At 33.2% G+C, this 18,516-nt stretch overlaps 1 protein-coding gene across 2 annotated transcripts in view; it reads left to right on the forward strand.

Annotated features, from left to right (window-relative positions):
* PIK3C2G (phosphatidylinositol-4-phosphate 3-kinase catalytic subunit type 2 gamma) overlaps nt 1–18,516 on the forward strand; it is a 276,739-nt gene that overhangs the window by 41,074 nt on the left and 217,149 nt on the right. For both annotated transcript variants that reach the window (XM_088798218.1, XM_088798212.1), the window contains exons 7-8: nt 4,051–4,121; nt 8,742–8,805. In XM_088798218.1, coding sequence (XP_088654344.1) covers nt 4,051–4,121; nt 8,742–8,805 — 135 coding nt within the window. The remainder of the gene's footprint in view (nt 1–4,050; nt 4,122–8,741; nt 8,806–18,516) is intronic.

The raw sequence follows: 18,516 nt of genomic DNA on the forward strand, positions 1-18,516 counted from the left end.
TCGTGAAACTGGTGAGCAGAGGCGCACGGATCTGCGCCCAGTCAGTGAGTCTCCACAGCCCATAACTTACGCCAGCAACTTACTCAAAAGTTTTAGTGTGAGTTTCAGAGCAATTGGTCAAAGTTCTAGCTTTACATATATATAAATATATATCTATATATGTTTTCTTTGTTTTCTTTTGTTTTGTTTCACAGCTATATCCACATACCCCAATGCCTGGGGCATGACAGGTGTTCAAAGATAATTAATCACATTAAGTGCCAGGCACTGTTATCAGGGCTTTCATGTATTAATGTGCAATGGCCCAAGAGAAAAAAAAAGTGATAATTATTATTCTTTTTCATTTTATATAAATAAAAGTACTGAAAATGTAAAAGATTATTTGAATGGGCCAATGTCTTACAGCTAATAAATAAAGGAGATGGGATTCGAGCAAGGCTAGTCTGGTCATAGAGCTCACTATGCATATGCCATCTAATATGGTATCTTTGGGTTGTTGTCATCAACACTGTTGTCATATACAGGGACAAGCATGTAGTCGTCTCTGGGTGTAAAGTATATACTTGCCACTAGAAACGCCTGGTTTTAATGTGTCATTCAGATCACAGAGGGAATTAAGTTACATGGTTCTTTTTTTCGTTTCATGGTTCAACTTCTGAATATTTCCTACAAGGAATATCGCCAACTCTAGGCTAATTCAGCAACTCATAGGTAAAGAGTCTAAATGCCATTTTTCACGCACTTTTCCTAGCACTGAGACTGTTATTTACAGATTGATAATATGCTTGATGGCATAGGTATTTGTGTGTTCTCTCATATTCACTATGTAACTGCTATGTACTAAGCTCTGTACTAACAAGGAGAGCAGTAAACAAAATCAACAAGATCTCAGCCCACAAACGACTGAGAGTCCAGGGGATTGAACCGGCTTTTACACTCAATTAAGAATAGCGGTGGTCTCCACAGAGACTATGAAAAAGACATTCCATGTCTCTATTTCCCCAAATCCTGGCTATGTCAGGATATTTTTAGCAACATATTCCAAAAGATAAGACATTACATTTTAGTAAGATCTATAAGGGTTTACTTCCAGGTACTGTGCTAAGTATACTATATGTATAAAATCTAATAATTAATACATCAAATATTTATTGAGCATTTTTACATACTGTATATACAGTACTTGCCCTTAAGGATCTTATATAGCGAAGAAACTGTTTAGTGAACTTACTTGTAGTTCATAATTATGTTTCAGAAAACATTTATGTACAAACTTGTCTGTTCATTGGACAAAGAACAACTGAGCACCTACCATGCACCAGGCACGATTCTAAACACTGGACATATGAAGGCAAACAAGACATCTCAATACTTGTTTTAGAACGTTGAGTTCATAGTAAAGGAGACAGACAATAAACAAATATTCATAAAAAGTCTGATAGGAATATATGCTTTGAAAGAAAAGATAGCTGTGCTTTTAGAGTGTGGAGTAGGAGGACCTGGTGTAAATGAATACGAAGGGCTAGGAGTACTGATTATTTTTATGCGTAAATCATAGAGCATATAAGCCTAACTCCGAACATAGGAATAGGAATGTTAAATTTACTGATTTTGCATCTTGTTTAAAAGCTGAGATTCTGGATTCCTACTGCCAAATCCAAAATCTGCTCTTGGACAAATTATTAAATTCTCTGCACCTTAGTTTTCTCATCTAAAAAAAAAAAAAAAATGTGAACAATAATAGCACTTACCTAATATGGTAGTTCTAAGAACTCAGTTAGGAAACTTAAATGAAGAGCTTAAGTCAGTTCCTGCACCTAGTCAGGACTATATAGTATTAGTTACTGATGTCATGAAATTAGGGTGTTAGACTACATGATATTATAGACTTTTACTATGAAAAACTCTATATGGTAAAGAGAAAGTGAATGTTCTCCTCTCATGATTCTCTGTGATTTCTACAATTTTAGCTGAAAGAAAAATATTTATGAACAATTATATTTTCTTTCTTATAAAACAACATAAACGTGGGTTGATAATGTTATTTTATATAAGAGTAGGAATATAATCATTATTATCATTCTATTAAATGTATTGATAGCATTGCTTTTCAGTAGATACTTTAGAGTTCTCTAATTATAAAGGGCATTGCAAAATTCATCATCTCAGATGCTTTTCCTATTTTAAACGTGCTTGTATTATAATGAAATATGGTAATTTAATTCTTGTTCCATGAGATTATTCACAAAACAGGTTGATAGTCTTTAGAAATCATTCTAGATTTCAAAATTTTTAAATCCCCATCTTAATGATATATGACTTAAATGATTCTCTAAAAAAATGTTGTTCTCTATCTCTCTTAAATTTCATCAAAAGTGTTGCCAACATTGTACATATTAATCATAAAATCAAGATTTCTTTCTAGCTCAAGCAAACATTCACCAAACCTTTACAACAATGTAATTTTGTATGAAAAAAATGCTTTAACTTTTTTCTTAAGATGAAGGTATGGCCTTCAGTTTTGGAGAAAAGTAAAGTACATGATATATTCCATGGACAACTGTTGAACCATTTCTCAGCCTTTTGAGATTCTTTAAATAATTTTTTTTTGTAAGTGACAATATGACAATGGCCAATTCCCCCCCCCAAAAGAAAATCATTTCTGGAAGCCAAGTAAAATGCTTTTAAAATGAGTATGATTATGCTATACAGAAAGATGCAACTAAGTCATATATTTATATGCTTGCTTTGGTTTTAATTTCTGAAAGTAGGAAAGTGCCAAATATTACAGTTGAAATCTTATTATCTCTTTTGGCTCTAGTCTTAATTTTTAAATTCCCCTTCCCTTTTACTCTGCTTTCTATATCTAAAGTTTAGTTTTCTCTTATGCAGGAAAAAAAAAAAAAGTCTCACCACTATCACACTTTCAAATTTAGTCATCCTAGTGACTCTAGATGTAAATTCCTAGAGAGTAAGCCTCATGTTTTCAAGTTCCTTAGCATTTCCACAAAGTATGGTGTGTGTTTTTTTAAGTAACGGGCACTCAACATATTGCGTTATAGTGACCTTATTCTCACCATCTAAGTTAGTTTCCTTCTTCCTCACAAAACCACACAATATAAAACTTAATTTACCTTAGTTTGACCTTAAGCCACATAAAGAGTTTTCCCTCTAACGTTTTCTGTCAGAAACTCGAATAGGCAATTTCTAAAATAGATTATGTGTTGACATACAAGATTACTTGCACCTCAAGAATTAAGGGACACCCTCAGCTCCCAAACTTAACGCCACCGTGTGGTGAAATCATGCAATTATGACGTAGTATATTGCATTCCCCTCTGCACACTTGATAAGGTTTCCAGGAAAGCCCTTGCAGAAGAGCTAACCAAGAAGTTATGGTATGAAAGTGTGTGTGTGTGTGTCTCTGTGTGTGTGTGTGTGTGTGTGTATGTACCACAGGACTGACTCATTTTACGATGCGTAGTTCCTGGGAGAACGATCACAATGCCACCTGATGACAACTCCTGGGATTTATACCTATCAGTATCAGTAGCTGTAATTCATTAGAATAATTTAATGTTCATGAAATGGAAAGTTCTCTTAACTCATGTTTTGGCAGCAAGATGTGGTAAACCTGAAAACTGGAGGAGTTCATTCAGCGACCGATCTGGCAAGCTGTCAAGTCCTATGCTGCCATGGCATCTGTGATCTAAACGTAAAGAAAATGTGCACATATGTGGGAGACCTAGTGTCTGCAAAACTGCCTTCCTGCTAGGAGAAATTAATGTTTGACCTTGGTGATGTCAGGAGTTTTTCCAACTGTCTGTGAGGTTTATCCTCAACTAAAGCTCAGCTTTCTTTTTTACTTTTGAAAAGAATGCTTATACAGTTAAAGAGAGTTTTGTAAGGTCTGTAAAACAAAATATTAAAATGATGAATGAAGGTTATCAAAGAGGTGAACAAAATGACAGCAGGAAGTTACAGACCTATTTTTATCTGGTATTCAATCCTATTCACTCTATAAATATTAATTTATTCTGCTGTCTACAGCATGAAGATGACCACAGTCAGTTTTATCTGAACCAACTTCTAGAATTCATGCATATTTGGAAAATATCCAGGTAAGGCATTTTATTTCTGATCCAAGACTACTTTCTGACTGAGTTTTCAAGTGCCAACATTTTTCAGTTGACTGTAAAAACTGTCCTTTCACTAGTACCATGAAAGCTATTGTACTTTTAATAGATATCTCCCTTCGGCAGATTCTGCTAATAATTGTATATTTCTCACAGCTATTCAGATACAGTTGAAGAACTGCTAACACCTTCCAGAAAAATCTAACAATCATTTTAAAATATCTCTGCTACAAGTTATTACATTTTCAATGATTTTTTTCTCATTCATTTTGTGAATTTGAGTGTGCATGTTTCACTAAGATCTTTGTATAACTGAATTTCCATACTTTGAAAGTCATCATCCCTTGCTTTAAATTCCTTTCTGGAACTCCCTAAAAATAACTGGTATATCATAAACAGAGGAGCGTGAAATCAAATTGGAAAACTCTAGTGACAGCAAATGAACATATACTAACTGCTTCCAATATCAAAATGTATGCATGTATTATTTAAAATAACAGACCTAACTGAGATGCTAACTTGGGAAGAGAGACCAGTGGTGCAGTATGAGTTTATCTGGAATTAAAGTTGTTCTGAACTGAATGAGCAAATAATGGGATGTGGGAGGTAAATGACATAAATCTCTATAGAAAAGCCTGATGTAAAAATGTAAGATCAATTAAAAATGTTTTTAATAACTATTACTAATAACTATCACTTTGTGACATTCTTATGCATTTTGCATACATTATTTCATCTAGTTCTCCCTACAGCCATGTGATAATGCATATTATCTTACCTCAGAATCAAGGAAAATGAAGTTCTGGAACTTGAAGTTATTTAACTTGCCTAAGACCACTTAGTTCATTAGTGGCAGGACTGAAATCAGGTCTGTCTTATTTTGCAAAAGGCATATTCTTTTATTAAACTACTGTGTTTTTCCATGTGTGCCTCTCTTTTTACCCCAAAAATATTCAGCCTTACACCATATAATCATAGAATGGGTAGGACTAGAGAGCACGTTTGACATAACCTAATCTAATTTTCATTTTAAAGCAATTACTGGATCAGGTATAGGTTCCCTTTGAAATGACATCCTGACAAAGGCTGTAGTTTTCTTGTTCCAAAATAAGTATATTACACACACACACACACACACACACACACACACACACACACAGTAAAAAGAAAGAGACATCAAATCCGACAAATTCTCTAAAAAGTGGGAAATCCCTGGGAGACAAAATAATTGTTTCGAACTGATTTGGTGGAGGGTTGTGACTTGTAACTGCCTGCTGCTACCCGGGGCACAGAGAGAAAAGTGGAGGCTGTGAAAAGATGGTTAGGGCAAGGCAGTTTTCATTCTGTTCCTGTCTCACCCTGCCATTGCCTGCCCCTCAGAGAAGTCTGGTGGCCTTGACCGCTGGGCAGTATAGGTGTCTACAGGGTTAATTTAGGGCAAAGTGAAAGCTCTGCTGCAATGAGAAACCTGTCAGGCATAAACTAGCTTCAGAACCTAATTACGCCACCCCTTCCCTGCAACCCCAGGACCACAGAGCACAGTCTACAGGGACCCCAAATCCCAATACGGCTTCTCTTCTGTAAAGGAAACTAAAACAGAGAAATCCAAAAATGTTTCAACCATTATACAGATATTTACATGCCTCAGCCATGACTAAAACCAGTGTTTAATTCTCAATGTTATCAAATGTTATCTAGCACTGGTATCTTTCCAGCCTTATAAAGGCTGACTTTTGGTTTTCTTTTTTTTTCTTTTTTTTTAATTTTAATGAGATATAATTGACATTTAATATTATATAAATTTAATATATACAATGTGATTATCTGATACACATGTAGTGCAAAAGGTTAACCACAATAAGGTTAGTTAACAAATCCTTCACGCACACAATTACCATTTTGTTATTATAAAGAGTATTAAAGCTCTATTCTCATAGCAACTTTTCAGTATAGAATACAGCACTGTGAACTATAGTCACATGCTGTACCTTAGACTTCAGAGCTTATTTATCACATAACTGAAAGTTTGTACCCTTTGATGAGCTCCCCATTTCCCCCTACAATTTAGCCCCTGACAACCAATCTGTTTTCTGTTTCTATGAGTTATGTTTTTAGAATCCACATCTAATTGAGATTATATGGTATTTTTCTCTGTCTGACTTATTTCTTCCATGTTTCCCCAAAATTAAGACCTAGCCGGACAATCAGCTCTAATGCATCTTTTGGAGAAAAATTAATATAAGACACAGTCTGTGATTATATGGTATGATATGATATGGTATGATATCATATAATAACATATTATTTATTTTTATTTTTATTAATTTACATTATATAATTATAAAATTTTATAATAAAATAAGACTGGGTAAAATTATTTTTTATACTACAATTATTTTCGGGGAAACACAGTTTTAGCATAATGCCCTCAAGGCTTATCAATGTTGTCAAAAATAAGAGGATGTCTTTCTTTTTTTTGACTGAATAATATTCTGTGTGTGTGTGTGTGTGTGTGTGTGTGTGTGTGTGTACCACATTTTCTTTGTCCAGTGATCCATTGATGGATGCATTTGTTATCTCTTATCTGTTTTGGTAATAGCCATTCTAACAGGTATGAGATGATATCTCATTATGGTTTTGATCTGTATTTCCCTGATGTTAGTGATGTTCTTCATGTATTTGTTCTTCATGCACTTGTTTGCGATTTATATTTATTCTTAGAAGAGATGTCTATTCAAGTCCTATGCCCATTTTTAATTGAATTATTTTTTCACTGTTAAGTTATATGGGTTTCTTATATATTTTGGAAATTAATCCTTAATCCTATATAGTTTGCAAATATCTTCTCTCAAACTTTAGGTTGCTTTTTAACTTTGTTCATTGTTTCCTTTGCTATGCAAAAGCTTTTTAATTTGATGTAGTTCTACTAGTTGATTTTTGCTCGTTTCTTGTGCTGTGGGTGTAAAAATCATTGCAAAGACTAATGTCAAGAGGCTTTTTTCTTATGTTATCTCCTAGGACTTTTACAGATTCCAATGTTATGTGTAACCTTAATCCATTTTGAGTTAAATTTTGCAAATGGTTTAAGATAGTGTTTCAATTTCATTCTTTTGCATGAGTACATCCAGTTATCCCAACACTATAGCTGTTTTCCCGTTTTTTGTGCAGTTATTCCTGGGTTTTTTGTTCTACTGTGTTGCTGAAGCTTCTTAGATAGATTCCTGAGCTCTCCCAGAGCTGCTTTTGTTAGTGGACTGCCGTTTAATTGTTGATCATTGGGGGGAGATGGAGGCGGGGATCTTTTACTTTGCCATCTTGGTGACTTCCAGTACTTTCCTTTCTGAAACACAATGCTTGTCTGCCTGTTCCCCTCAGACCCTTTCTGATGTCATGAAAAGAACAAGCGCTACACAGAAGGAACTTTGATTTCAGTCTCCCTCTTCCCTGACTAGGCTACCTTTTAGAAGTAGAAGCGGGTAAAGAGGGTCAAATATATAGTGATGGAAGGATAACTGACTTTGGGTGGTGAGCGCACAATGAGATACATAGAAGATGTATTATAGAATTGTATAGTTCAAACCTAAGTAATTTTACTAACCATTGTCACCCCAATAAATTTAATTTAATAAAATGTTCGGCAAATCACACACTTTCCTTTAGTTCCTAGGAATTTTTTCTATAAAATGGGTATAATGCTTAATAGCAAGGTGCTGAAGCAGATCTTGGGGATATTTTAAGTTTTAGGATCAGGTTTTGTATGAAAACCCTTCCTCCAATAGCCAAAATCTTTCAATACTCTTTTGTTAAACCTCCATTGACTTTTACATATTTTATGCATTTTGTCTTTGAACTGTTAGATGGAATCCAGCTAAAGTGATGATTTAATAAAGACTGAGACAGCAACCACTGTTAAACATGTTGATGTGTTTTTAACACTGTGTTTTTGGGTTGTTTGGCTCATTATTCAATTCAGTTCAGGAGTTCTCAAGACAAACAGGAAGGCAAAGTCAATAATGTTTGGGAAAATAATTTTGAACAGGGAAGTCAGTAGAATTTCTGCTCAACTCACATCTATTCCACTTTTAGTATAGATAAAGCTGGAATCATAAGAGAAGCTTAGGAAAGATAAAACAGAGTTTTGGTGTCAAAGACAATCCCATCTATATATGTCATTAACTCTGAAAGCAATTCTCTACAAGATGTTGCATAGTTAACATTTCTTTTTTATATTTAACATTTTTTTGATGTTAGTATTTGTCGTTAATCTGTTTATAAAACCCTTCACAACTTACATATTGCATTAAGAGTAGTTTGATAAAATGAACAGGTTTTGAGAGGTTTGGTTAATTTATCATGGATTTCTTTGGAGTACTAAAGTTTTCAAATATGTTTATAGTCTAAATTATATAAGAATTATACAAAATTTACATGTAGCATCCATCTGAAATAGTTTTTTAAAATTATGTCAACAGTAATCCTTTTAAAATCTTGGTTGCTACAGAATCATGGACAAAGCAGAACTTGTGATAAATGTGCTAAGGTTAATATGTTTTCCTACCCAATTTTAAACAAAAGTTGTGTTTTTGTTTTTGTTTTTCTTTCCAGACAGTGCCTCTCAACAGTAATCAAAAAATATGACTCCCATCTGAAATACCTATTCAGAACACAGGTATTAACTTTTGTTACTTCATCTATCAATTCAATAAGCATTTATTAAGTATCTACTCTTTTTCTAAAACTTTGCAAGTTTCTTAAAAATGAAGATGAATAAAGCAGAGGATCTACACTTCAGTGGCTTTCATTCTACCATGGTAAAACAGACAAGTCAATAGATGTGTGTAATAAAGTGTAATAGGTCCTGTGAAAAGACTTATGTGTACGCAGGACACACAAAAGGGGGTTATCAATTTTACTTATTTGATCTGAATGTTGAGAAATGAGTATGCCAGTAAGAAAAGAGGCATGGTGAAGGAAGATAGGGAGCAGGGATAACTTTCAGCAAAGAACAACACGAATGAAAACAGTTGGGAAATAACCTGGTGTGGTTAGGAAACTGTAGGATATTTGGAATGGCTACAATTAGTGTTCAAGGTGAGAGCCTGGAAAGAGACCATAGGAAAGGGGCAAATGGGAGGCAATTTATGTAGGATCTTAAGGGCATTTTATTGACAGTTTAATGATGTTCTGATTTATCAGCTGATGACATAGAGCCATTATGCAGGGCAGTAGAATGACAAATGGGTGAATGGTGGAGCACTTCATTAGCCCAAAGAGATGATGAGGGCATTGACAAAAGTTTTACTATAGCAATGGATAGGAAGGGACAGATTCATAATAGGTAAAAATGTGCAATTTACATGATTCAGTGAAAGTCTATGAGTTACAAAGGAACAAAGGTGCCTAGAATACCTCCAGATTCCTGGCTGTTGACTGACTGCATGGAGACATCAATTCACTAAAATACTGAAGAGAGAAGTTAACTTGGCAGGGGAAAATGATGGATTAATCCAAGACTACTGAAATTTGGTCACCAGTTGAGCATCCAAATTGTGGTCACCATTAGGCAGATCATTTCTTATAGCTTGTTCCTCCAGGGAAGAGTTAGCCTTTCGCAGATAAAACATCATATGATTATATAAAATTGTATAAGTAAGAGAATGTTTTAAAACAAGTGAGGACTACTTTTTCCATTAAATAATTTGACTCATTATGTAAATATAAGTATACAGATCTTAAGTATTAGTATTAATAATATTAAGTATTTTAATATTAATAAATAATAAGAGTCTAAAATAATAAATTATATTGCTTGATGTAGATATCAAATGCATGTGTGAATCACACATAGATATTTAAAGACATGGTGATAACACATATGTGACTGATATTCCTCCTCAAAGTGTAATCCTCTCACTCTAACTTCCATTTTCCCTTCTTGTGCCTAGCCTGAATCTGGAAATTTAAAATGTAAAATGGGAAAATAATTCACAATTAGATTGTTTTAAGTCTCATTAAAGTGTCATAATTAGTACTTAGTTCAGCTTGATTCTTTACCTTTATGATAGTCATTCTTTCTGGTGTAGAATTTCAAATTATCAGGTACCCAGGGAAGATTAAGGCTTCATTTCTAGATCATTTATGCATCTTGGTACATATAAATATATTTTTGAGGTTATAATAAACTACTTATATATTAATTTTAATTATCTAAATGGCTCAGTACTGTTCATGTATCATAGACACCTTTTATACACATACACACACAGACACACACACACAAACACACACACACACACACACACACACACACACACACACACAATTTGTTGAGCTTCTGTAACTGTTCTTATTTCCCAAATACAGAGTTTGACATTACTCATATATGAAGCCTCCAATATTCCCACTTTGAAAGAAACCATTGACTATTGTAAATTTTTCCAATATGACTTAAAAGTTGGCAAAACATCAAAGAAATAGCCTTTATGTTAGCATTGGCAAATAGTTATCATTACCCACATCTGAATTACTTTATAAATAGGCCACAGTGTCTGCAATTTTCCAGATGAACTCCATCCAAAACAATGAGCTTTTTAAATGAGATTCTTACTATGAAGCATCAATAGTATATATGTGAGAAGTGAGGACACGTTATAAAATTATCAATTCACAATTTTGCACTTCTTATTTATTTCACAAATGTTTTAAGTAGCATTTCATCAACGTCAAAAACAGTATCAATTTGAAAAATGTGTTTTTATATTTCCCAAATTTGGATTATTACATGTTAAAAATTAACTAACATAGAGGCTGAATAAATATGACATAAATGTTATTGAATATAAATGTGGATAATTTATATTTCCAATATTTTCTTTCCTCAGGAATGGTTATTTAACATATGTTAGACTTGACTTATTTCAGGTTGGGCATCCTGAAAGTATTTTCCCCTAAACTATTCCATAATGCCGACTTACTGCAAATTACTGAACTATTTACTCACTAGAATCAACAGAAGTGGAAGTCAGAACCATTCTCTGAAGTTACTAATGTCCTCATTGGAGAAACGGTATATTCACATAATAACACACATAGAGTGTTGTTTATACAGAGTAAAGCAATGCGAAACCAGATTTCAATCAATTTCTGAAGCATAGTTGGTTCTTCCTAATAGCCTCTAATGTATTGTCTCCATTTTTTTTTTTTTTTTTTTAATATGCCAAGTAGGATTTTTAGAAAAAGTTAGCAATCTCTATCACTGATGACGAATTTAGAATCTAGTAATGGGTGAACTAATTGTAATCTAGAGGGACTGAGAAAAATCTACTCATGTTCAAAATGTGGTTTGGCTTCATGAAACATCTACCTGGTTTGAAAAGATCTAAAAACCTCCAAAGCCTTACCCATCTAGCCCATGACTCAGAGACTATACCAACTAGATAACTAGAAGCATATGGAATCTATATTATTCAAGTTTAACTGACCTAGAGGAAAGCAGAATAATACTTACCTCACACTTTCCCCTCTCCAAAATCCAACTGTATTCAGCCTCTAAACCAAGGATGAAAATTCCATATATAAGTAGAAAGAAAGGGGGCACATAGGGATCTTATTAATATATTTTTAGCTTTTTTAGAACAAAGCTCTCTTAATAACAAGCAGATCCATTGCTGTATATTCAAAAGTTCCAATTTGAAACATAATTTAAACAGAGTGACAGTAAGGGCAGAATTTAGGAGCAGAGATTTCAAAGTCTGATAGATGTATATGCCAACTTTCTGCCAACTCTGGAAGTTTTTAGTTAACCTTCCTAGACTTCATATTATTCATCACTAGAATAAATATAATAAAATACAATGATTTTTTTAAGTTAATGAATCAGTGCATAAAACGTGTGTGTGTAAATATATATATATATATATATATATATATATATATATATATATATATATGTGTGTGTGTGTGTGTGTATATAATTTAGTGTCTGGAAGGTAAAAAGTATTAAAGTGTTCAAGGAAAAATAACTACAAGCGTTACTCTGTTGTTATTAACACTATCAGCAGAGGACTGTATAAGATCCAGAAGAAAAATATCACAGTACAGATTTGCATTCACAACAGAATATAAGATGTAGGAAAGGATTAAAAAAACATAAGAAAATAGGATAAAATGAACAGGTAGCGAAGACCAGTTGAAAGGTCACAAAAAGAGAAGTCAAGGAGATGAAGAGATAAAGCTGGGTCACAAAAAAAATAAAACACACTGGAACCTACCTTAGCAGAAGTAAATGGCAGATTGAAACTACTAAAAGTCAAACCTATTATAGAACACTCCCAACTTGAAGAAAAAGAAAAATGAAAAAGTAAAAGTAAATCTTCAATAAGTAAGGTAATCACTAGCCAACATAATTTGTATTCCTAGCGAGATACAGAAAGCATTGAAGGGTTTGTCAAAGGAAAAACGTAATTGACATTTTATCAGGATTTGTACAGTGAATTATATAATACGTGAAGCTCATATAAGATATATACAAATTAAAGAAAAACAATAGAGCTTTAATATGTTTAATATGTTTAGCCATATTAAACATTAGATTTAGGAACAAATATTTTGTTTTAGGAACAAAATATTGCCAATATTATAGTATCTGCCTGTGTGCCACTTCATTTTTTCCTTTTATGTAAGAGGTATGTATCCTTTGATGAAAGGTATTTTGTAGCTTTTCTGCATCGTTTCACCACCAAAGAATGCAGCCATTAGCAATATACAGTTTAGGTTTCCATTTAATGTCTACGTAAATGGAATCAAAATTTTTGAGCTATGTATCTTTCACTCAGTATTGTTTTGGAGATTTGTCCATCTTTTTCCATGTGGTTTTGATTTATTTTCATTGTATACTAATCAATTAGATGAGTGAACCTCAATTTATCTATTCTATTGTTTATGTACATTTGAGCTAATATGAAGGTTTTTCTAAGGACTATACATAGTGACATAGACTTACAAGCTTTTACCAAATACTTTGTAATGCCAAAAGTATTACTTTTCTAATGGGGTCATACACATTGCAGGATATATGAGAGTTCTCATTGTCCCATTTTCTCATCAATGAGTGGTATAGTCCAACTTTTTAATGTCTACATAAGGTATCTGTAATGATATCTTACTTCAGCTTTAATTTTCATTTCCCTGACTACTAATAAATTAATGATTCTTTACTATTTGTAAAGGTAACTCATTTTTTATAATTTACATGTTCAAACTTTTCTTTTTTTCATAGCTTAGGTGCATTTTATTGGTTTTCTATGTTCAAACCTTTTGTTTCTTGTTCTAAATTTCTCTGTTTTTCAAGTAGACTCATGGGAGTTATTTACATATTTACTCTTCTTTTGGTTATGTATATATTGTATCTTCTGCTAGTTGGTGGATTGTCTTTTCATGTTCATTACGATGTCTTATTATTGCATCAACCTTAATTTACATAAAATAAAATAAACTCAGCTAATAAGTAGGGATAACTTATGACAACAAAAAAGTAAAAGGGGAGAGAGCAAAGTTCTGAACCTGAGATAAGAAACATGCTCAAGAAAAAGGACTACTGCAAATATGAAACTTTCTTTTCCATAAACTTAATAGTAACCACTCAAAAAAAATTCAGAACTGAAATTGTAACATAAAAAAAGAAGAAACAGGAGGAAAAATCATAGAATTCCACTATATTGAAATATCAGACAGCAACAAAAAGAAAAGGAAACAATGAAGACATTGAAACAACAGAAAACAAAAGGTAGAATGATAGGAAATCCTCATTTATCAATAATCACCCTAAATGTAAATGGATTGAACTCTCCAATAAAAAGGCACAGAGCAGCAGATTGGATCAAAAAACAAAACCCAACTATATGCTGTCTCCAAGAGACACATCTCAGCTACAAGGACAAATACAGACTCAAAATGAAATGGTAGAGTTTGCTACTCCAAGAAAATGGTATTAAGAGAAAAGCAGGTGTACCAATACTGATATCAGATGAAACAGACTTCATGATAAAAAAGGTAACAAGAGACAAAAATGGATATTTCATAATGATAAAGGGGACTATACAAGAAGAAGACATAACAGTCATCAATATTTATGCCCCCCAATCAGGGAACACAAAAGTATATAAAGTAAATACTAAAAGAAATAAAGGGAGAAATTGACCAAAACACAATTATAGTAGGGGACCTAAATACATCACTGACAACCATGGATAGATCATCCCAACAGAAAATAAATAAGGAAATATCAGCCCTAAATGACACATTCGATGAAATGTACATAATTGACATTTATAGAGCATTTCATCCTAGAACATTATACATTCTTTTCTAGTGTACATGGAACATTCTCAAGGATAGACCATATATTGGGACATAAAACTAGCCTTAGCAAAATTAAGAAGATTAAAATCATACCAAGCCTATCCCCTGGTCACAAGGCCTTGAAATTGGACATCAACTGCAAAAAGAAAGCAGAAAAAAACGAAAACATGTGGAGATTAAACAACATGCTATTAAAAAACAACTGGGTCAAAGAATAAATAAGAGGAGACATCAACATATACATAGAAAAAAATGAGAATGAAACTACATCTTATCAAAATTATTGGGATACAGCAAAAGCAGTAATAAGAGGGCAATTTATATCATTACAGGCCTCTCTCAAGAAAGAAAAAAAATCCCAGATAAACAACCTCACATTACACCTTAAAGAACCAGAAAAAGAAGAACAAATGAAACCCAAAGTCAACAGAAGGAAGGAAATAATAAAAATCAGAGCCAAACTAAATGGAGAACAAAAAGACAATAGAAAAAAGAATAATGCAACAAAGAGCTGGTTCTTTGAAAAGATTAATAAAATTGACAAACCCTTCGCTAGACTCACTGAGATAAAAAGAGAAAAGATATAAACAAGTAAAATCAGAAACGAAAGAGGAGAAGTAACCACGGATGCCACAGAAATACAAAGGATCATCCAAGAATACGATGAAGGACTATATGCCACCAAATTCAATAACCTAGAAGAAATGGACAAGTTCTTAGAAACATACGGACTTCCTAGATCGAATCACGAAGAACTGGAAAATCTAAATAGACCAATCATAGTAAGGAAATTGAATCAGTCATCCAAAACCTTCCCAAAAGCAAAAGTCCAGGACCAGATGGCTTCACTAGTGAATTCTACCAAACATTCAAAGAGGATCTAACACCTGTCCTCCTCAAACTCTTCCAAAAATATTGAAGAAGAGGCAATACTCCCTAACTCATTTAATGAGAGCAACATTACCCTGATACTGAAATCTGGTAAGAATAACACAAAAAACAAGTTACAGACCAATATCTCTGATAAATACAGATGTAAAAATCCTAAACAAAATTCTAGGAAATCGAATACAACAACACATTAAAAACATTATACATCACAATAAGTGGGGTTCATCCCAGGGGCACAAGGATGGTTCAACATATGTAAATCGATCAATCTGATACACCACATAAACAAAATAAAAGATAAAAATCATATGATTTTATCAATAGATGTAGAAAAAGCATTTGACAAGATATAACATCCATTTATGATTAAAACACTTAATAAAATGGATATAGAAGGAAAATACCTTAACATAATAAAGGCTATATATGACAAACCCTCAGCTAATATCATAATTGACATTGAAAAATTGAAACCCTTTGCTCTACGTCCAGGAACAAGACAGGGTTATCCTCTATCACCACTGTTATTCAACACAATATTGGAAGCCTTAGCCAGAGCAATCAGGCAAGAGAAAGAAATAAAAGGCATCTGAATTAGGAATGAAGAAGTTAAATTGTCACCTTTTGCAGATGACATGATACTTTAAACAGAAAACCCTAAAGACTCCACCAAAAAAGCTATTAGAAACCATAAACAAATACAGTAAAGTTGCCAGCTACAAAATCAACATAAAAAAATCCATTGTATCCCTGTATACTAACAATGAAATATCAGAAAAAGAAATTTTAAAAAAATTCATTTTGCAATTGCAACAAAAAGAATAAAATACCGAAGAATAAACTTAACCAAGGATGTCAAGGACCTATACACTGAAAACTATAAGACACTTAAAAAAAAAATTAAAGACACAAAGAAATGGAAAGATGTTCCATATTCATGGATTGGAAGAATCAACATAGTTAAAATGGCCATATTACCCAAAGCAATATACAGATTTAATGCAATCCCCATCAAAACCCCAATGGCATTTTTTAAAGAAATAGAACCAAAAAAAAAAATCATCAGATTTGTATAGAACCACAAAAGACTCTGAATAGCCAAAGCAATCCTAAGAAAAAAGAATAATGCTGGAGGTATCACATTCCCTGACATCAGCTTGTACTACAGAGCAACAATAATCAAAACAGCATGGTATTGGCAGAAAAACAGACGCACAAACCAATGGAATAGAATTGAAAACCCAGGAATAAACCCACATAAATATGGACAGGCAATTTTCGACAAAGGAGTCAAAAACATACAATGGAGAAAAGACAGACTCTTCAATAAATGGTGCTAGGAGAATTGGAAAACCACATGCAAAAGAATGAAACTAGACTGCTGTCTGTCACCATGTACCAAAATCAGCTCAAATGGATCAAAGACCTAAACATAAGGCCTGAAATGACAAACTGTATAGAAGAAAACATAAGTACTAAACTTATGGACCTTGGATTCAAAGAGGATTTTATGAATTTGACCTCAAAGGCAAGGGAAGTAAAAGCTAAAATAAATGAGTGGGACTATATCAAATTAAAAAAAAACACACATCTACACAGCAAAAGAAACCATTGACAAAATAAAGAGGCAAGCAACCAAATGGGAGAAGATTATTACAAACAATGCCTCCAATAAAAAAACAAAACTAATATCCAAAATATATAAGGAACTCATACAACTCAACAACAAAAAGCAATCAACCAAATAAAAAAATGGACAGAGGACCTGAGTAGACATTTCTCTAAAAAGGACATACAGATGGCAAATATGAAAAGATGCTCAACATCACTAATCAGCAGAGAAAGGCAAATAAAAACCACAATGAGGTATCACCTCACACCGGTTAGAATGGCTATCATCAACAAGACAAATAATAACAAGTGTTGAAGAGGCTGTAGAGGAAAAGGAACATACACTGTTCCTTACCCTCATACACTATTAGTAGGATTGCAGATTGGTGCAGCTGCTATGGAAGGCAGTGTGGAGGTTCTCAAAAAATTAAGAATAGAATTAACATATAACCCAGCAATCTCTTTCATGCATACAGATATACTCCAAAAATCTGAAAACATTTATCCACAAAGATATATGTGCTCCTATGTTTGCTGCATCTTTATTTACAGTGACCAAAATATGGATACAACCAAAGTGCCCTATGATAGATAATTGGATAAAGCAGATGTGGTATATATACATAATGGAATACTACTCTGCCATAAGAAAAGATGAGATAGTGCTATTTGCAACAACATGGATGGATCTTGAGATTATTATGCTAAGCGAAATAAATCAGACAGAAAAAGTCGAGAACCCTATGACTTCACTAATAGATGGGATATAAAACTGAAAACAACAAAGGAACAGGACAAACAAAAACTCATGTTTGAGTTGACACAGAGGGTAATGGGGGTGAGAGGGTTGTAGATGAGGGTAAAGGGGGTCAAATATATGGTAATGGAAGGAGAACTGACTTAGAGTGGCGAACACACAATGTGATATATAGAAGATGTATTGCAGAATTGTACCCTTGAAACTTATATAATTTTACTAACCATTGTCACCCCAATAAATTTTAATTTTAAAAAAATATGTATATATATATATATATATATATATATATATATATATACTCAGTTAACTGTACAGTTTGACTCATTTTGAAAATGTATTAGGTTGGTGCAAAAGTAATTGAGTTTTTGCAATGATTTTTAACCTTTTAAATTGCAATTACTTTTGCACCAATCTTATATATCGCCAACAGAATTTTACTAGAAATGATAAGAACAGAATCCTTGCCTTGTTGTTAATCATAGGGAAAAAGTTATAGCCTTTCACCATCAAGTGTGAAGTTATTTTGAGGTTATGTAGATATGGTATGAAGTTAGTTGCTCTTTACTAGGCTGAAGAAGTTTCCTTCTATTCCTACTTTGCTAAAAGTTTGCATCATGGAATGGGTGTAGTAAAGAGAGTTCTATGTTGTAATGATCAACCATAGCCTTAGACAGACTGTGGTCTTAAGCCTCAAGACTGGAACTTGAAGAGGATGCCTGCCCCTCCATATGTGCCTTTAATCTGCAGTGAGTCTAGTAC

The sequence above is a fragment of the Rhinolophus sinicus genome, chromosome 1, assembly GCF_057876585.1.
Source record: "Rhinolophus sinicus isolate RSI-liver-muscle chromosome 1, RSI-T2T, whole genome shotgun sequence".
Lineage (NCBI taxonomy): Eukaryota > Metazoa > Chordata > Mammalia > Chiroptera > Rhinolophidae > Rhinolophus > Rhinolophus sinicus.